Here is a 20,599-nt window from a genome sequence, read left to right as displayed (position 1 = left end):
CTGATACTTACTGTAAAAACTTCTCCTGTTTCTGCTAACCTCTGTTTGTTGTAGGTCATCACACACTCAGAAGGCAGAATGCGAAGGTAAATAAAAACCAAGAGCTGAGCAATTTTAACAAGACTTAAGAGCTGTCCCATTGATGTGGTAATGTGGACACCTGTGCTTGGAAAAGCTTGCATGTGCAAGTAGCCAGTCACTCTGAAGCAGCTCAGGCTCTCACAGACCCTACTGCTTTCCCCAGTGCACCCACTCCCGCCCCTCCCACCCCATAAGCAGTACAGGAGATGCCGGTGGAAGCAAGGCAGAAGTCCTAGAGACTCCCGTCCCGGGCTGGATTCAGCCCCCTGCTTCTGGAGTCTTGTCAGGAAGCTCCATCAGCTGTGTGTCTCTTCTGCGGGGTGCGTTGTCTGGGGGGGCGGCTACGAGGTGTGGGGGATGGTAAGGGTGGATCCGGAACTGCTTTTCGTGAGGCTCTTGTCACTGGAGAAGGGGGTGATGTCTGGTTCCCTGTGTGCAGTCGTCTCTGCTTTCTCTTTTCCTCTGCTGTCTGTTCCTCTGTCTCTCTGGTGGTTTTCATTTCAAGAGTGAAAAATCTCCATCCTGTGTCGCACGCTGTCGGTGGGGGAGTGGAGGGGGCTGCATTTTCAGATGGCAAACTGGACCCTGGTGACTGTGCCTTAGCAGAGCCTGTGGGTGGGTTAGCAGCACTCAGTAAATCAGCTGCGGCACGCACGGAGGCAGTAGTTCTGAAAAGCTTTTCCAGCTGAGAAGGCTTTTGCTGGCTGAGTGCTTATTGGTGCCTGCCATTGCTAATCCCTGGTCAGGGTGTTACTGGTCATGCACGCGGCAGCTATAGCGACCTGCCAGTCAGCTTCCATGTCCCTTAAGGTATATACTATGTCTTGCCAGGCGGAATTGAGCCTTTGAGTGATTTTAAAGTCTTTACCATCAGTAACAACTCAGTCCCACAGTGTGTCTCCCACTTCTCTCCAGCTCCCTGGGCTAGAAATCATATGGATCTGCTTCATAAAGTCTCTCTCTTCTTATGTGATCAGCTCACGGAGCTTGGTCCTGGTGTAAGCCCTCTCGCAGAGAATATGCTTGCCAAAAACCACAGTGCTGCATCCCTTTCACAGCCTTACCTGTCTAGATCAATGGAGTACTTGGGCGTGGCTCCAGGTGTCCAGCTGCTGCCTCCTTTTCTGAAGCTCCCTACATGCTGGTGTCACCAGTGATGTTACTTTTGATTCGAAATGTCCACAGTGTTGTCAGCCTGTCCTGACCCTGGTCTGTTATTGCAGTCCTGCTCGCTGCCGGTCTGCATACCTCAGTCTTTCCTGATGCCTGTGTCGCTGTTCAGGCACCGTTTGCCGGTGTTGCACCCTAGATGAACAACTTTGGGGCCACTGATATGGTTAGATAATTGTTCTCCATTTATTTGTGTGTTACAGTGAGTTCTATGCTTACTTGGCAGAGGCGTGCACAGCTTAGTTCAAGATTGGTACATGTGGAAAGTACAGATTGGCTGAAGGTGATGTGTGTGGTACAGATAGGTTAACTCTGCAATAACAGCCTGTAGAGTCAGCCCCTTGCAGCTGGCATGACCTGCCCCCTGCAGCTGCATGTGGGGGGTGTTATCCACCGCCTGGTTTCCTGCCTCCGAGATGGATTCAAGGACACTTTGCAGTGTGAGTTGTTCATTCTTATCAGTTCGTTTCCTGTTAGCAAGAAATCCTTTCACAGCAGGGGACCCAGGGCTGTGGGACAACAAAGACAGCAGGGACATGGATGGTCTGTGAATGAGGGAAAGGCCTCGGAATGGTCAGGCAGGAATTAGGCCTTGTCCCCCCAGAAAGGGCACAGGATCAGCACCCAGCTGGAAAATGTATGTGCAGGAAATCATAGAATCAGTCAGGGTTGGAAGGGACCACAAGGACCATCCAGTGCCAACCCCTCTGCCATGGGCAGGGACACACTATTGTAGATCAGGCTGCCCAGAGCCTCATCCAGCCTGGCCTTAAACCCCTCCAGGGATGGGGCCTCAGCCCCCTCCCGGGGCAACGTATTCCAAGCTCTCACCACTCCCATGCTGCAGATCTTCCTCCTCACCTCCAAGCTGACTCTCCCCACCTCCAGCTTTGCTCCATCCCCCTGAGTCCTGTCACTCCCTGAGAGCCTAAAAAGTCCCTCCCCAGCTTTTTCATAGCCCACTTCAGATCCTGGAAGGCCACAAGAAGGTCACCTGGGAGCCTCCTCTGCTCCAGCCTGCACAGCCCCAACTCTTTCAGTCTGTGCTCACAGCAGAGCCTCTCCAGCCCTCTAAGCATCCTCCTGGCCCTGCTCTGGACACACTCCAGCATCTCTGCATTCCTCTTGTCCCAGGGGCTCCAGAGCTGGATGCAGTACACCAGATGGGGTCTCAGCAGAGCAGAGAGGGAGAATCACCTCCCTGACCCTGCTGGCCACACTTCTCCTGATGCAGCCCAGTCTCTGGTTGGCTTTCTGGGCTGCAGGTGTACACTGCTGGCTCCTGCTGAGCTTCTCGTCCAGCAGCACCCCCAAGTCCCACTCCTCAGGGCTGCTCTCCAGCCTGGCAGTGCCCAGCCTGGATTGGTGCTTGGCATTGCCTCGACCAAGCTGCAGGAGCCTGCACTTGGTCTTGCTGAACCTCCTGAGATTGGTTTGTGCCCAGCTCTGCAGCCTGTCCAGGTCCCTCTGGCTGGATCCTTTCCCTCCAGCCTGTCTGCTGAAGCACACAGCTTGTTGTGGTCAGCCAACTTGCTGAGGCTGTACTCGGTGCCTCTGCTCATGGCACCCAGAGAGATGTTGAAGAGAATCTGGCAGCATTTGAGGAGGTGAAAGCAGTGAATTGTCCTGCACCTCTGCATGTATCAGCTGGGAGCTTGCCCACAGAACATGGGCACTGTGCCCTGATAGCAAACATCCTTTTCTGTTGGGGCTGTGGAATTGCAACTCCAGGAGAGCAGCTAAGAACAAGCTGCCAGAAATGGGCAGGGAGAGAAGGAAACCAAACCCTGTGGACTGAGTCTCTTTAGGCTGCCTGTGTGTGCATGGTGCTGGCAGTATCAGGTCTGGCCAGGAGTCCAAGACTCCTCCAGCATCAGAGTGAGGGCTGCAGAGGTTTTGCAAGAAGCTGAGCAAGTCCCTTGCCCCTCTGCTGCATCTGCAGAGAGCAGGAACCTCCCTTGTTGTGTGTCCTCAGGGCTTCTCTGCCCACCTGTTGAGGAGTGGTCAGCAAGAGCTGTCCCTGAGCTGGGCCCTGCTGGCAGGGGTTGCATGCAGGGCAGAGCTGAGCATAGAGTGGGTAAGGTGGGGTCTGTGAGCAGGGCCAGGGAGGAGAGGTGGGGGCAGAGGTGCTGGGAAATGCAGCTGCAGCCATGAGAGCCCTGGGCAGGCAGTGGGAGGAGCCTGCAGCCAAGGCTTGGGTGAGGCTGACTGGAGGCAGCTCTCCTGTGTTGGTGCGCTGCAGCTGTCTGGTGGGGGTTGTGTGCTGGGCCAGGAGCTGAGTCTGCACTTCTTCACCTCTCCTCTCTTCTGCAGCCCTGCCTGTCTGCAGTGCCCATGGTGCTGGGCTTGGGAGCTGCTTGCTCCAAGCCCCATCTCTGCTGCATGGTCCTGGGCAGTGCTGAGCCATCCCATGCAGATCAGTCCAATCCTCTGGGGCCTTTCCTTCTCTCTGGCAGGGGCTGTGTCCTCTCTGCAGCAGCCCCTGTGAGCACTGCTGCCTCTTGTCTGAACCAGGAGCAAAGGGCAGGGCCTACGGCAGGAAGCTACCTGCCAACATCCCAGGGCTGGCAGAAGGGGCTGGGAGCACTCTATAAGGACCAGGGTGTCTCAGCACCAGCACCTGGGATCTCAGCACAGGCATTGGCGATCTGCCCCCACCCCATGGCAAGAAGTGGGGGTTTGAGGGCCACTCTGCATTCTTTGCCTCAGCTGAATAATGGTTGTTGGGAGGTGTCAGAGGCTGTATTGACCAAGGCAGGATGTCAAGGTTTGAGCTGCTGGAGTCAGGTGCTTCCATGTTCCCTAGGTAAGAGCAGTGACCTCATCCCTCACTAGCATGGCCTCACAGCAGCACCTAGACAAGAGCTGGGAGGAGAAGCAGCACCCAGAGAGTAAGATGGAGCAGGCAAAGTGCAGCCTGATGAAAGAGGAGAAGAAAGATTTCAAGACAGAGGATGAGAAGGCTGAGGGGAATGATGACTGTGATGATGTTGAGTATGAGGAGGATGATGAGGGTGGAGATGACCAAGATGAGCACAAGGAGGAGAATGGTTTGATGTTAGCCCCCTCTGTGCCAGTCAAGCAGCTGCTTCAGTGCCCTGAGTGTGGAAAGAGCTTCACACGGCGCTCGAGGCTCATTGAGCATGGCCGAACTCACACTGGCGAGAAGCCCTTCAGCTGTGCTGACTGTGGCAAGGGCTTCACAGTGCGCTCAAGCCTCATTAGACACCACCGATCTCACACTGGTGAGAAGCCCTTCAGCTGTGCAGACTGTGGCAAGAGATTCACAGTGCGCTCAAACCTCATTTCTCACTGCCGAATCCACTCGGGCGAGAAGCCCTTCAGCTGTGCAGACTGTGGCAAGCGATTCACACGGTGCTCACATCTCATTAGACACCACCAAATCCACACTGGAGAGAGGCCTTTCAGCTGTGCTGACTGTGGCAAGAGATTCACACGACACTCACACCTCACTAGACACCACCAAATCCACACTGGAGAGAGGCCTTTCAGCTGTGCTGATTGTGGTGAGAGCTTCACACAGCGCTCACAGCTTATTGTCCACCTCCGAACCCACACGGGTGAGAAGCCCTTCAGCTGTGCTGTCTGCAGCAAGAGTTTCGCTCACAAGTCTGCTCTCACCGAACACTGCCATGTGCACACCACTGAGAAGTCCTTTAGGTGCAGGGACTGCAGCAAGAGTTTCAAAACCAGCCACAGCCTCACCATCCACAGACGCACCCACACCAGAGAGCACCTGTACCCCTGTGCAGAGTGCGGCAAGAGCTTCACCACCAGCTCACGTTTCATCCAGCACAGACTCATCCACAGCGGTGAGAAACCCTACAGCTGCAGGGACTGCGGCAAGAGCTTCACCCACATTTCCGCCCTCACGCAGCACCATCATGTCCACAGTGGTGAGAAGCCCTTCACCTGCTCTGACTGTGGCAAGAACTTCATTCATATCTCTGCCCTCACCCGGCACCGTCGTGTCCACACTGGTGAGAAGCCCTTCACCTGCTCTGACTGCGGCAAGAGCTTTACCCACGGCTCCTCCTTTACCTGGCACCGTCGTGTACACAGTGGTGATAAACCCTTCACCTGCTCTGACTGTGGCAAGAGCTTTGCCTGCAGAGGCAGTCTCACTTCCCACCGCCACTCTCACACTGAGAAGTCTTTCACTTGCTCCGATTGCAGCAGGAGCTTCAGTCACAGCTTTGCTCTCACCCAGCACCGTTGCATACGCAGTGGTGAGAAGCCCTTCATCTGCTCCGACTGCGGTAAGAGCTTCACACAAAGCAGCAATCTCACTTCCCACCGCCGCACCCACAGTGGTGAGAAGCCCTTCACGTGCTCTGACTGTGGCAAGAGCTTCAGGCAAAGCGGCCATCTCACTTCCCACCGCCGCACCCACACTGGTGAGAAGCCCTACACCTGCTTTGCCTGTGGCAAGAGCTTTGCCCGCAAAGACAGTCTTGCTTCCCACCGCTGTACCCACACTGGTGAGAAGCCCTACACCTGCTTTGCCTGTGGCAAGAGCTTTGCCCGCAAAGACAGTCTTGCTTCCCACCGCTGTACCCACACTGGTGAGAAGCCCTTCACCTGCTCTGACTGCACCAAGAGCTTCACCTGCAGAGGTCATCTCACTTCCCACCGGCGCACCCACACTGGTGAGAAGCCCTTCACCTGCTCTGAATGCAGCAAGAGCTTCACCCAAAGCAGCCATCTCACTTCCCACCACCGCAGCCACACGGGTGAGAAGCCCTTCACCTGCTCCAGCTGTGGCAAGAGCTTCACCCGCAGAGGCAGTCTCACTTCCCACCACTGTACCCACACTGGTGACCAACGCATGCTGCAGGGCAAGCGCAAATAACCCCACCCCAGGTCTGTTGGGGTAATTGTGCCCCCACCCTGAGAAGGCCTTTCCAGCAGGTTGACCCAAATTCTCCTCTTTTCCAGCTGCATTTCTCAGAGGCTGGGGGCTCCAGCAGGAACAAACACCTCCTGCCCTGCTGAGTACTAATCGGTGCTGCTGAGAATCATTACAGTGCTGAGTCAGCACAAACAGCTGCCATTGGAGCTGGGCTGAGCTGTGCAGGGATTTGTCTGGTTCTTCCCCCCTATTCTTCATGACTCCTTGGGGTAAAACCCCCTCTGCCCCATGCCCAGGTGTGTCAATAAAAGCCCAAAGTGACCCAAATCCTGTCTTTTGGCTTTTATTTTAGCCCTTGATGCCCACAGTGCCCAAATGTTGGGGGCATTTGTTCCCTAGGGCCGGGGCTGGAGCCCTGTGCCCAGATTGGGGAGGTCAGAGTGAGCTTCTCAGAAGAGTCTTGAGAGTCTCTTGCTGAGAGTAGTCTCAAGGGCATCTCAGAGGTTTTTTTCTTTCAGGGGTGCCAGGGGTTGCTAGGTGTTTGGAGGTGGTCTGGAGGGTTCTAACCTTGACTTTGGGGATCTTTGTAGAGTGTGTGGGACCTCTCAGGGAGGTCTTTGGAAATGCCTAGAAAGATTCTATCAGGTTTGTGGTAAGGAGCTCTGCTGCTTTCCAACAGGCCTGGGGTTTCCAAAGGCCTTCTCCCTAGCTCAGCAGTGTTCCTGCTGGATCCCTGCTGTTCTGTGGCTTCTCTGAGGCTTTCCACCAGCCAGCCAGAGGTGGGAAGATATTGAGTGCTCAGGAGCTTTGAGGAGCTTGGAGGTGGCTTTTGCTATCAGCCATGGGTGGTGACCTCTTGGCCACTGCTGCTTCTGTTTGGGCACTGGCAGAGCCTGGGCCAGTTTGGCTCATACCTGGCCTAGCAGCAGAGGTCCTTTGAAGGTCTGGAGGGTGCAGCCCTGTAGGTTTCAGATGGTGCTGGGTGGTGCTTTGGGGGCTGCCATTCAGCAGCTGTGGGTGCCTGTGAAAGGACTGGAACTCAAACCCTATGAGAAGAGGCTGAGGGAGCTGGGGTTGTTTAGCCTAGAGAAAGAAGAGGAGGCTCAGGGGTGACCTCATTGCTGTCTACATCTACCTGAAGGGATGTTGTAGCCAGGTGGGGAGTGGCCTCTTCTCCCAGGCAACCAGCAATAGAACAAGGGGACACAGTCGCAGGTTGTGCCGGATAAAGTCTAGGCTGGATGTTAGGAAGAGGTTCTTCCCAGAGAGAGTGATTGGCATTGGAATGGGCTGCCCAGGGAGGTGTTGGAGGCACCGTCCCTGGAGGTGTTCAAGGCAGGAAAAGCCTGGATGAGGCATTTGGTGCCATGGTCTAGTTGACTGGATAGAGCTGGGTGCTAGGTTGGACTGGATGATCTTGGAGGTCTCTTCCAACCTGGTTGATTCTATGATTCTGTTGTGGAGTCATTGCCTGTCCCTGACTGCTTCAGGCAGCAGCAGAGGTGAGCTGTATGATGTCTCTTCCTGTCATTGTGAAGAAGCAGAATTCACCAAGTGTTGGATTGTTCACCCACTAATTAGAACTACTGCTCTGAATGAGGATGGGTCCCTCTGGGTTGGCCATGAGATGAGCAAAGGGGCTTGGAAGGGTGTGGTTCTTGGGGTGCCTGGGCACTTCTTTCTCAGCTGCCCAGGTGCAATGGAAAGGAAGGAAGGATCTCTGTGCCTGCTGGAATCCATCATGGGCATTGGTGAGCTAATGGAAGTGCTGTGGGGAGCTTCAGGCCTGCTGGCAGGAGTCAGATCCAGTGCTGAGCTTGTGGCAGTCTGAAGGAAGCCCTGTGCAAAGTGGAAGTTTTGTGAGGAAATGTTGGGTTGCTGAAAGGTCCTCAGAGGCCTCTGTGGTGCATGAGGAAGAGTTTGGGACTTGTAGAATTGCCAGTGGACGGCTCTGGGCTGGTAGACACCATCCGGAGCAGTGCTGGGCTAGAGGAAAGTTCTGGAGAAGTTCTGGTGCAGCTGGGATGCTGCAGGGCAGTTGGTGGGCAGGTGCAAGTCAGGTTGGCAGCCCCTGGCTGGCTGGAACCCTCCAGTGTCATTGGGGGGGCTCCTGGAAAGGCCAAGAGATGTCCTGGAGCCACTGGGAGGAAGTGGTGAGCCAAGGGAATTGCCTGTGGAGCTGCAGCAGGCCCAGGGCTTCCATCTGGCTTTCTACCAGATCCCTCTGGATCTGATTCCTGCCAGCAGGCCCAAGGCTTCCTACAGGATCCCCACTCACGTGGGGCATCCACAAGGGCACCAAACCTTTGCCATCCAATCTGGTTCTGGTTACACATTTTGTCCCTTGTGCCTCCTTCCCTGTACCTTTTGCACCTTCCCTACCTCAGACACCTTTTGTTTAGGGTTAAACTTCTCTGCTTCGGACTCCCCAATGGCAGTAAAGTTGTTTATTTGTCTCTGCTTTGCCTTTCCTCTCTCCACAGCTAATTCCTTTTCTCTGGGAAAGGAGAAGGAGGAGGGAAAGGCCTCCTAGGAATTGTTATTGCTTCCATCCACTCTATTGGAGTCTCTGGGGGAGTTAAACCAGACCCCAGATACTTGCTAAATGCTTTTGAATGCTGCTCAACCTCTGGTGCCTGTGTCCTTGGTGCTAGATTAGGGCCAGCAGGTGAATGTGGTTGGGTAAACCAGAACAACCTGAGAGGAAGTTTGGTCTTTCTTTTCCCTCCTGTCTGGACTGTGGTGAGAGCCAGCAACTTAAAAGGGATTAAGCCATGGATGTCAGTCTGGAGGCTCATGGAATGAGCCAGCCCTGTGCTGTTATTGCTGGCCTGGTCTGGAAGGAGCTCTGCAGCTTCTTTCTGTTAGAGGGTGGGGGGCAGCCAGAGTGAGGCTGTGGTGAGGCAAAGCCCTCTGGGGTGCATCTTGGCTCCTGGGAAGGGAATTGGTGGCTCACCCTGATGTAACAGCAGCCAGAAGACTCCCATCAAGTACTGCAGTCAGTGGTGGCCTTGGGGTGAATTGAAGAGAGTTAGGAATGGGCTTGGAGTGGAGCTTTCAACTCTCCTAGAGTCAGGAATGGACTTGGAGTGGAGCTTTAAACTGTCCTGGAATCATGGAGTTGGAGCTTTAAACTCTCCTATTGCTGTCCCTCAGAAGAGAGGGAAATGGGATGAGGTTGTGTGTGCAGCTGTGCTTTTCTGCCTCTCCTGAAGAGCAGAGAGACTGTGGGCTCAGAGCTCCACAGGACTCACTACTTCTGACCTTGGAGTCAGAGAACCATAGAGCCAAGCAGGCTGGCAGAGAGCTCCAAGCTCCCCTGACCCAACCTGGCACCCAGCCCTACCTAACCACCCAGCCCATGGCACTCAATGCCTGTGATGGTTTGGGTGTTCCCTGCCCCCCCACACTTTAGAAGTCACCCAGACTAGTCTCAGCCAGCTCTGGGAATAGAAATGAAGCTATTTATTTACAGCTAGCACAATATACAAGCAGCTGTTTACAGTATATACAGTTATAGACAGACACTGAGCTTGAGGTGAGGGACAAAGGGGTTGAGAGCTTGTGGATTAAAATCAGAGGGAGGCCTAACAAATCTGACATCCTGGTTGGAGTCTGTTACAGACCACCCAACCAGGATGAGGAAACAGATGAGATATTTTACAAACAGGTGGAGGTTGTCTCAGGATCTTCAGATCTTGTCCTTGTGGGCGACTTTAACCTGCCAGATATCTGCTGGGAACTTAATTCAGCAGAGAGGAGGCAGTCCAGGAGGTTTCTAGAGTGCATGGAGGACAGCTTCATGTCCCAGCTGTTAAGTGAGCCTACTAGGGGTCAAGCTCAGCTTGACCTGCTGCTCTCCAACAGAGAAGGGCTGGTAGGAGATGTGGCAGTGGGAGGCTGCCTGGGGTGTAGTGATCAGGAGTTAGTGCAGTTTTCAATATGCAGGGAGGTAGGGAGGCACTACAACAAAACCTACACCTTGGACTTTCGGAGGGCAAACTTCAATTTGCTTAAGAAACTTATTTGCAAAGTCCCCTGGGCAGCAGTCCTTGGGAACAAAGGGGTCCAGGATGGTTGGACCTACTTTAAACAGGAGCTCTTGAAGGCACAGGAGCTGGCAGTTCCCATGTGCCCAAAGATGAGCCGGCAGGGAAGGCGACCAGCCTGGATGAGCAAACAGCTCCTGAAGGAATTGGGGGAGAAAAAGAGGGTGTATCACCTCTGGAAGGAGGGGAAGGCTTCTCCTGATGTGTTTAAGGAGGTAGCCAGATTATGCAGGAGAAAAATTAGAGAGGCTAAGGCCCAGCTAGAACTTAGGCTGCCACCTCTGTGAAGGACAATAAAAAGCACTTTTATAAATGTATCAATGCTAAAAGGAAGGGCAAGAAGAGCCTCCACTGCTTACTGGACCAGGAGGGGAACACTATAACTGACGATGAGGAAAAGGCTGAGGTCCTGAATGCCTTCTTCACCTCAGTTTTCAACAGTAAGGAGGGAGGAGTTCAGGGCAAGTGGCCTCTTGAACTGGGGGATGGGGTCAGGGAGCAGTGTGTTGCCCTGGAAATTCATGAAGAATTAGTTCAGGACCTGCTGAGCCACCTGGACACCCACAAGTCCATGGGACCAGATGGGATCCATCCCAGGGTGCTGAGAGAGCTGGCAGCTGAGCTGGCCAAACCACTCTCCATCATTTTCCAGCAGTCCTGGCTCACCAGAGAGGTCCCAGGAGACTGGAAACTGCCAACGTGGTCCCCATCCACAAGAAGGGTGGGATGGAGGAACCTGGGAACTACAGACCTGTCAGCCTGACCTCAGTGCCAGGGAAACTGATGGAGCAGGTTATCTTGGGGGTGATAACAGTGCACCTGAGGGATGGCCAAGGGCTCAGGTTCAGCCAGCATGGCTTTAGGAAGGGCAGATCCTGCCTTTCTAACCTGATCTCCTTCTATGATCAGGTGACTGCTTGGTGGCTGTGGGGAGGCCTGTGGGTGTGGTCTATCTGGACTTCAGCAAGGCCTTTGACACTGTCCCCCACAGCAAACTGCTGGCTAAGCTGTCAGCCCACAGCTTGGATGGCAACACTCTGTGCTGGGTTAGGAACTGGCTGGAGGGCTGAGCCGAGAGAGTGGTGGTGAATGGTGCCACATCCAGCTGGCAGCTGTCACTAGTGGTGTCCCTCAGGGATCAGTGCTGGGCCCCATCCTCTTTAACATCTTCATAGATGATCTGGATGAGGGCATGGAGTCAGCCATCAGCAAGTTTGCAGATGACACCAAGCTGGGGGCAGATGTGACTGGGTTGGAGGGCAGAAGGGCTCTGCAGTGGGACCTTGACCGCCTGCACAGATGGGCAGAGTCCAATGGGATGGAGTTCAATAGCTCCAAGTGCAGGGTGCTGCACTTTGGCCACAACAACCCCATGCAGAGATGCAGGCTGGGGTCGGAGTGGCTGAGAGCAGCCAGACAGAGAGGGATCTGGGGGTACTGATTGGTACCCGCCTGAACATGAGCCAGCAGTGTGCCCAGGGGGCCAAGAGAGCCAGTGGCATCCTGGCCTGCATCAGGAATGGTGTGGTCAGCAGGAGCAGGGAGGTCATTCTGCCCCTGTACTCTGCACTGGTTAGACCACACCTTGAGTACTGTGTTCAGTTCTGGGCCCCCCAGTTTAGGAGGGACATTGAGATGCTTGAGCATGTCCAGAGAAGGGCAACGAGGCTGGGGAGAGGCCTTGAGCACAGCCCTATGAGGAGAGGCTGAGGGAGCTGGGATTGGTTAGCCTGGAGAAGAGGAGGCTCAGGGGTGACCTTATTGCTGTCTACAACTACCTGAGGGGTGGTTGTGGCCAGGAGGAGGTTGCTCTCTTCTCTCAGGTGGCCAGCACCAGAACGAGAGGACACAGCCTCAGGCTGCACCAGGGGAGATTTAGGCTGGAGGTGAGGAGAAAGTTCTTCCCTGAGAGAGTCATTGGACACTGGAATGGGCTGCCTGGGGAGGTGGTGGAGTCGCCGTCCCTGGAGCTGTTCAAGGCAGGACTGGACGTGGCACTTGGTGCCATGGTCTGGCCTTGAGCTCTGTGGTAAAGGGTTGGACTTGATGATCTGTGAGGTCTCTTCCAGCTCTGATAATACTGTGATACTGTGATACTGTGTGAAATAGACAAGGTAGAAAGTAATACAGAAGCACAACTCTCCTTCCAGAAACCTGAGTCCCCAGGAGGGGCTCTCAACCACCCCTGCACCTTCCCCCTGCCCCTCTCAACCTTACCCCAATCCTAAAGAAGAATAGAGGTTCAGCCAAGAGGTTAAGAAGCAAAGGTGAGTGGAAGGTGAGGTTAGGGAGATGCAGCTCAGTCAGTGCCCAGCCAGAAAGTGAGAAAATGGCAAGAGTGTTATCTAATGTTTTCCTTTTCTTCTTCAGCAAGGCTCTGAGGGGAGTAGACATCACCATTGCTTTCCTTTCAGAGCCTATGACCTACTTTTTCTCACCAAAACATTCTACTGTGCTTCAAACTAGTACAATGCCCCAGCCAGGCTTGGCTTCAACACCACCAGCCATGGGCACTCCACCACCTCCCTGGGCAGCCCATTCCTGTGCCAATCTCTCTCTCTCTGTGCACAACTTCCTCCTCACCTCCAGCCTGATCCTGCCCTGGCACAGCTTGAGGCTGTGTCCCCTCCTTCTGTCCCTGGGGGCCTGGCAGCAGAGCCCAACCCCAGCTGGCCACAACCTCCCTGCAGGCAGCTGCAGACAGCAATGAGCTCTGCCCTGAGCCTGCTCTGTGCCAGGCTGCAACCCCCCTGCCCCAGCTCCCTCAGCCTCTCCTCACAGGGCTGTGCTCCATGCCCCTCCCCAGCTTTGCTGCCCTGCTCTGGGCACCTTCCAGCACCTCCACATCTCTCTGATTCTAGCAGCTGTTGCCACTGCTCTCAGCCAGGCCAGCCTCTGTTCAGCTCCTCCAGCTGCTTAGAGAAACAAGCAACAGCTCTTCCGTGGGGCCCCAGCACTGGGGCTGGGACCTCCAGTGCTATTCCCTGTTTCCCGTGAGAATGCAGCAGGAAGGGCTCAGTGGTGCCAGGCAGCCCCCGCTCCAGGGCTCTCACCAGTTCCTGTTCCAAGCCAGGACAGGCCTGGATTGCTTCCCCTGTCCGTTGCAGGCTCTTGCTGCCTGCCCTCAGCAGCTCACACAAGGGCTGAGCCAAGAGCCCACAGCTGTAAACCCACAGTCCACAGCAGCCTGCCACTCCCAGGGGGTCCTCAGTCCCCTTGCCGTGGTTGGCAGGGGCATGGTGCAGAAACCTCCTTCCAGCTGTTGTGGTAGGCCTCATAGGCCCAAAATAGGCTTATACCTGTTTACTTATCAAAAGGGACACAATAGACCTGGTGCCATAAATTCTGGCCTGCCCAGGGCCCAGGTTGTGTAACGCAGTTGTGCAAGCCCATGCACCTAGCTTATGGCTTACCGGGTACAGAGTCCATACTCTCCCCATATTTGGGGGGGCCAGGCTGTTATGGAGCTGCGTTCCATGACACAGGCCTGTGGCCTTTGCCTATTATGGTATGCTTTGGTTAACTACCAAGCTGATTGGTCATTCTGGTGGCCAAGGGGCCATTAATCTCGGCCCACATCCGATAAATAGGAGGTACACAGGTAAACAAAGTGCCTGCCTGCTTGCTCGCTCGTTCTTATTATTTGGCTCACTGCTTGCTGCTATTTGCCTGTCCTGCCTGCCTTTCTCTATGGAGGTCAGTCTTCCATGCAGCTGTGCACCCTATTGCACGCCTGCTGCCTTATCACTGCCTGGTACACTCCACTGCCACGAGTTACCAGGAGCAGACCCTGGATTGTTGGTACACGGTCGGTGTGTACGGTCAGCACGACATCGTACTCCTGCACCTGAGGTCCTGCCAGAAGAAGCCAGGAGAATAAGGTCAGAGATTGTCTGCATGTCTGCATCCTTTCCTCTGAAGCCGGGAGGATCCCAGCCTCAACGTCCACGGGCAGAGTTCCCTGAAGATTGGCCACTTGTATAGGCTGTGACGTGGCCCTGGAGGATGATTGATAATTAATAAGAATTTGTGAGTAAATGCTTTAATGCCTCTGTAATTTCTCCTGCCTCCTGCTACTGCAGGCAGAGCTTCAGCCCACCTAGTGGGCAAGCAGCATATTGACCCCAAGCAGCATTTGGCCATGGGGAAATGCCTCTCTCTGTTTATAGTTTGAATGTTTGCTAGTTATTAACAAGTTACTGTTTGCTGTTATTCCTAGAATGTCTTCCATAACCATGTAAGAACAAATATTAATATTAACATTCAGTGGTTGGGGGTGGTGAGAGTTCAGAATATTAAAATTAATAAATATATATTTTTATAAAATATCATCTCGCATCAATTAATTTTCCCCTCTGCAACAGTTGGTGTAGTCAGCAGGATACCCAATGATGGAGACATTGCATCACTTGGGGCATGGTATCACATGATATGGGCTAGAGTGGGCACCTAAAGCTTGCTGCCAGCCCAAAAGCTTATGTGAAAAACTAGCAAAAAATGCCTAGGAAAAATCACACTTTAATCCTGGCTACCTGCCTAGTGCAGACACTGGCAGAGCTGAGAAACACAGATGGAAAAAGTCTGAGCCTAGAGAGAGAAAATGAAAACATTTCAAAACCAGAGGCTTGTTTTTTACTGCGCATTTTACAAGGTGCAAAAGCAGACTCTATTTCTCCACCATTCTCTGCAACAGCATGTTTTCCTGCTCCACCAGAGAGGCAAGCATGGGAAACGGACACAAGACCTGGAGCCATAGAGTCTGGCCTGCCCAGGGTCCTGTGGTGTAAGGTACACACACTTAGTGCAAGGCCTGTGCTTTTCCCAAATTAGGGAACAGCAAGCCTGTGGCTTTGCCTAATATGGTAAGGTTTGGCTGCCATCCTGATTGGCTGTTCTTGTGTCCAAAGGGCAATTAATCTCGGCCCACACTGATAAAAGGAGTTACACAGGTGAACAATGTGCTTTTGCTTCCCTGCTTTGCCTCCCTGCTTTTTGCCATGCTCTCTCTGCTGTGCCCAGCCCTGCTGCTATTGCACACTGCCTTAGTGCTTGCCTGGTAAACTCCACTGCTGCAAGTTACCAGGAGCAGACCCTGCGATCGGTCTGTGTGGCCAGCGTGACATCGTGCTGAGACTGCACCACAGCTGCCTTCTGCACCTGAAAGTCCTGCCTAGAATCCCTGGACATATATACAGATCGTCCAGAAGAAGACAGGAGAATAAGGTCAGAGATTGTCTGCGTCCTGTCCCCAGAAGCTGGGAAGATTCAAGCCTCAATGTCCAACAAGACAGAGCCCCCTGAAGGCATTTGGGCACTGTCTGGACTGTGGCTATCCCCCACGAGCTGGTAGTAATAATAATCTGTGAGTAAATGCTCAATGCCTCTCTCTAATTCTCTATTACCTTCTGCCATAGAGCAGAGAGAGCTTGAGCCCAGCTACTGGGCAAATGGTGTATTGGCCACAAGCAGAGTTTTACCATGGGAATAGTCTCTTCCAGTTCAATTAATGTTGATGTATTTTGCTGGTTACACTAGATGTAGATATTATCCACAGAATGTTTCCATACCCATGTAAGAACCAAAATATTATTAAAATTGTTGGTTGGGGGTGGCAGAGTTCTGAATAGCAAAATTAATAATATTAATTTTGGAAAATACCATCTCACATTAATTTCCCCTCCTGAACACCTGCCTGCACCCAAAACTTCTCCAGCAGGCAGTTCACAGCCCAGGCAGGTGATCTCTTTCTGGCCCATTTCTGCTTCCTATGGAGAAGCGCTGGACCCACTCAGGTCCAAAAGGCTCCAGACACTCACTGTGCCCTGCACACACTGCAGTGCTGCTCTGGTACCCACGGGAACATCACCCACAGACACTGCCACTGAGCCAAATGCCCCCTGGGCTCTGCAAGGAAGGGACACAGGGAGGGGTCTGTGAGGGTCTGCAGGGATCTGTGAGGATTTGTAAGGGTCTGCAGGGGTCCATAAGGAGTCTGTAAGGGTCTGTAGGCATCTGCAGGGGTCTGCAGGTATCTGCAGGGGTCTGCAGTAGTTGCTAAGGGTCTGCAGAGGTCTGTAAGGGCCTGAAAGGGTCTGCAGGAGTCTGTTAGAGTCTGCAGGGGTCAGCAGGGATCTGCAGAGCTCCTCTGGAGGGCATCTCACAGTATCACAGTATCACCAAGGTTGGAAGAGACCTCACAGATCATCAAGTCCAACCCTTTACCACAGAGCTCAAGGCTAGACCATGGCATGAAGTGCCACGTCCAACCTTGCCTCGAACTGCCTCAGGGACGGCAACTCCACCACCTCCCCGGGCAGCCCATTCCAGTGTCCAATGACTCTCTCAGGGAAGAACTTTCTCCTCACCTCAAGCCTAAATCTCCCCTGGCGCAGCCTGAGGCTGTGTCCTCTTGTTCTGGTGCTGGCCACCTGAGAGAAGAGAGCAACCTCCCCCTGGCCACAACCACCCTTCAGGTAGTTGTAGACAGCAATAAGGTCACCCCTGAGCCTCCTCATGGCACTTGGAGGAGCAGAAGCGCGGGGTCAGGAAAGCCAGGAGGTGACTCAATATGAGTTAGCTTGCAAGGCAATCCAAGGTTTATTGACAGCATCAGGCTTCAAGTTACAGAGCACATATTTTAGGTTAGGGTGAGCAAAGTGAGCGCAAACCCAGCATGCAGTGCAGTGCATCTGAAGATTGGAATTTGCATGTTCCTCCTATTTGTGGTTTCTGGCTAAAGCTAAATTCTCCATCCCTTTCTGGACACAGTCCCACAGAAGCTGTTTATCAGAAGGCTCAAGGACAAATTCCTTTTGAGCTTCTTCACATACACTGCTGTGGTTTAACTGCGCTTCAATACTCAGACCTCACATCAAAGGCTTGACTGTATAAGCTTCTGGGGACTCCTGCCCCCTCTCCTTCAGCCAGTTCCCAACAATTTCCCCCTTTTTGTATAGTCAAGGCCTTGGATGCCACTTCATGAACTCACAGTATCACAGTATCACCAAGGTTGGAAGAGACCTCACAGATCATCAAGTCCAACCCTTTACCACAGTGCCCAAGGCTAGACCATGGCACCAAGTGCCACATCCAACCTTGCCTTGAACTGCCTCAGGGACGACGACTCCACCACCTCCCCAGGCAGCCCATTCCAGTGCCCAATGACTCTCAATACTATTAATACTAAAGCTAATACACCTAAAGTCCTCAGGGCCTCCTTTATTAAGCCTTATCAACCAAGGTGATAGATTTCCAAACAGAGATCTTACCCAGCTATCAAATGGGTTATCATCCCTTACAATGTTTTGAGTATGTTCCTTTAACCATGCCAGCTTCCTGTGAGTTGATTCACTATGATCTGACAAGTTAAAGCAACATATTCCTTCAAAATCCTCACAGCCATGACCCTGAGCAAGTAGAAGAAAATCACTAGCAGCTCTGTTTTGAAGCAAAGCATGTCTAAGACTATTCTGATCATCTAATAACTGATTCAGGATATCAGTGGTGACATTGGCCTGTTTGACTGACCCACAAGCTAGCTTCTCTAGTTGCTTTAAGGCCTGTGCAGCTGCCACTCGTGGTGCAAAGGATGAGGCAAATACTTTTGCCGCAAAGGACCACAGTTCTACATCATCTGTACAGTCGCTCTTAAGGTGGTGAAGAGAGTGTTTAATTCTACTACATTTATAAATTTTGGGAATGTTCAACCAGTCCCTTTGATGAGAGGCTGTTGGGGTTCAGAGGCTGGCGAGAGGCGAGATCGGAGTACTGACGACTCGAGACAGCAGCTTCCAGGCATCTGTGCATCAGTACGATTTATTAAGGCAATACAGCAGTTTATATGGCCCCCAGAGGGGGTGTGCACAACAGGCTGGCAGAAGTGGACAGTACAGATTGGCCCCAAGTTAAGTGTAAGGCAGAGATAGGTTAACTTGCAGTAAACACCCTGAGGCGCCCACCCAGGGGGGCTGGCCAGGGTCAGCCTCCTGGGGCTGTGTCCGCCCCAGGGGCCCGCAGTTTCCACCCCCTGACAGCTGTGCGTGGGTTGCTCACTGTTCTCAGCCTAGGCCCCTGGGAATCTGTAAGACTCCAAGGACACTTCCCATCACAGGGTCTGGTGTTTACATTTCATACCTCATTGCAGGAGAAAGCTTCCCACAAGAGGTGAACAAACTAAGTTTGCCTAAATTACAGGGACCACCATAGGCCTGACTTGGAATGCCTTGCCAGGCTCTGTCTCCACAAATTAAAAACACATCAGGGGGTACTGCTTTTGGGGTCCTGTTAATTCTACATCAATGGGCCAATTTTTCTTGCTGGATACATCAGGTGGAGGGGTATTCTGCCACCTACTCCAATTGTGGCGGAGGGGAGAAATTAACTGGCACGAGATAACATTTAATAAAAGTATATATTTATTAACTTCAATATTCTGAACTCTGCCACCCCCAACCACTGTAATTTAGTATTAAATGGATCTTACATGGTTATGAAGACCTTCTAGGATTAATATCAACAGTAACTTGTTAATAACTAGTAAAGAGTTCAAACTATAAACAGAGAGAGGATTTTCCCTGCAGCAAATACCACTTGGGGTCTATATACTATTAGCCCAGCAGGTGGGCTGAAAGCTCTTTCTGCTCTATGGCAGGAGGCAATAGAAATTACAGAGGCATTAAAACATTTACTGCCTTGGGTTCTAATTCAAATTCCCAGAGGCTCTAATAAATTTGATAGACCCAATAACAATTTTGTAGAGTGTCTTTCCCTCTTCCCCTTTCCCAAAGGAAGGGGATTAGATATGGCCAGAGAGAGAGGTAAACACACCCAAATAAATCAATCCCACTCAATTTGGAAGTTAAAAGGAAAAGTTTACCAATAACTTAGAAAGGTATTGGAGGTAGGGAAGTTTACAAAGGGTAGGGAAGGGAAAAATAGCAAAATACAAAAGGTATAAATACAACCCGAGTGGTGTGATGGTGGCTTTGTCTGCCTCGTGTCTGCCACGTGGTAAGCTGGTATGCAGGAAGAGATGTGTACAGTGAGGTGTGTGGTGAGAGAGGAACAGGAAGCTCCCCCTCCTTTATAGGACAGGAAGTGGGGGGAGTGGGCTAACCATCACCTGGAGTGTGACCCACCGCAGGGGAGGGGTCAAGACCCCTAGGGTCAGGTTCAGGGTTACTCCCCCTGGAGTGTTAACCCTATACATTCCACCCCTTGGTTAGACCACTTCCACCTTCCTATGAACAGTCTTCTTCTCCAAAGATAGGAAAAAGTGTCCATGGGTTAAGAGTTCTGAAAGTCCTTCTTGGTCCCTGGCTGTATCCCAAGGTGGTCTGCTTCTCTGGTCCGGTGCAGGTTGGTGAGGTGTGAGCAGGACAGGAACATGGAAGAAGAGTCAGTGAAGCACAAACAGTTCTTGTTGGAACTCAGGAAAGAGTCTTTTCCCTCCGTGAAGAAAACCTCAGGAAAAGTCTCTCGGTGTAAGGCATCAGGGGAACAGGTGTAGATGAGATGGCTGTAGGCATCCTCTGGAGGGAAATCAGGAACAGTCTCTCACTGCAGGGCATCAGTGAAGAATCAGGTGCAGGGTTCTGTCAGATGCCTCATTGTGATGTGATGCTGTAGGACTTTCTCTGGATAGCTGCTGGTGTGGTGTGGATTCTGTTGCACGTGTTGTGGTGAGGGTGTAACTAGGAAAAACAACTTATAACCCCTTATGAACTCTAATACAAGTATTACACAACTGTGATACAAATATTATACAACTATGATACAAGACAGCATGGAATACCTGGTATACATGGAATCAACTCTGAGATTTCAAACCTTCTCAGCTAAAGAGAGATTTCTCTGGGGGACACACTCAATAGTGCCCGTTTCAAGCATTACCCAGCATGTGTGACCAGGACCCTCTGCAGATACCACCCCTTTGATAGGTTTTCCCCCACCAGAGGCAGCAGCAACCCACACAGTCTTTCCCAGTAGATTCCTTTCACAGACCACAGGAACTCCATCACCCTCAACTATGGGCAGTAGGGCAGACTGAGCAGGACCAGCTCTGTTAACTGATCCCCTGCTGTTCACCAGCCAAGTGGCTTCTGCAAGGTGCTTCTCCCAGTTTCTGAGAGTTCCACCTCCCATAGCCTTCAGGGTGGTTTTCAGCAGGCCATTGTGTCGCTCAATCTTTCCTGCAGCTTGTGGGTAGTATGGGATGTGGTAAACCCATTCTATCCCATGCTCTTTTGCCCAGTTGCTTACAAGGTTGTTCTTGAAATGGGTCCCATTGTCTGACTCTATTCTCTCTGGGGTGCCAGGTCTCCACAGGATGTGGCTCTGCAGGCCCAGAATGGTGTTAGGGGCAGCAGCATGAGGTACTGGGTAGGTTTCCAGCCACCCCGTGCTTCCCTCCACCATGGTTAACACA

The 20,599-nt window shown here is 52.5% G+C and overlaps 1 protein-coding gene across 3 annotated transcripts in view; it reads left to right on the top strand.

Moving 5' to 3' along the window:
- The window catches only part of LOC135174250 (oocyte zinc finger protein XlCOF6-like), a 76,859-nt gene that overhangs the window by 26,695 nt on the left and 29,565 nt on the right, over positions 1–20,599 (top strand). The window contains exons 1-2 of one of the 3 annotated variants that reach the window (XM_064141470.1): positions 1,279–1,691; positions 4,058–6,451. The exons of 1 other annotated variant lie outside the window; for it this stretch is intronic. In XM_064141470.1, the coding sequence (XP_063997540.1) occupies positions 1,626–1,691; positions 4,058–6,124 (2,133 nt within the window). In that variant the 5' untranslated portion in view covers positions 1,279–1,625 and the 3' untranslated portion in view covers positions 6,125–6,451. Of the gene's footprint in view, positions 1–1,278; positions 1,692–4,057; positions 6,452–20,599 lie in introns of those variants that run through there. One more of the 3 variants, XM_064141471.1, reaches the window with a different exon arrangement.

The sequence above is a fragment of the Pogoniulus pusillus genome, unplaced genomic scaffold, assembly GCF_015220805.1.
Source record: "Pogoniulus pusillus isolate bPogPus1 unplaced genomic scaffold, bPogPus1.pri scaffold_51_arrow_ctg1, whole genome shotgun sequence".
In the NCBI taxonomy this organism is placed as follows: domain Eukaryota; kingdom Metazoa; phylum Chordata; class Aves; order Piciformes; family Lybiidae; genus Pogoniulus; species Pogoniulus pusillus.
Note: the sequence above shows the minus strand (reverse complement) of the source record. Positions and strands in the feature narration are given on the sequence as shown.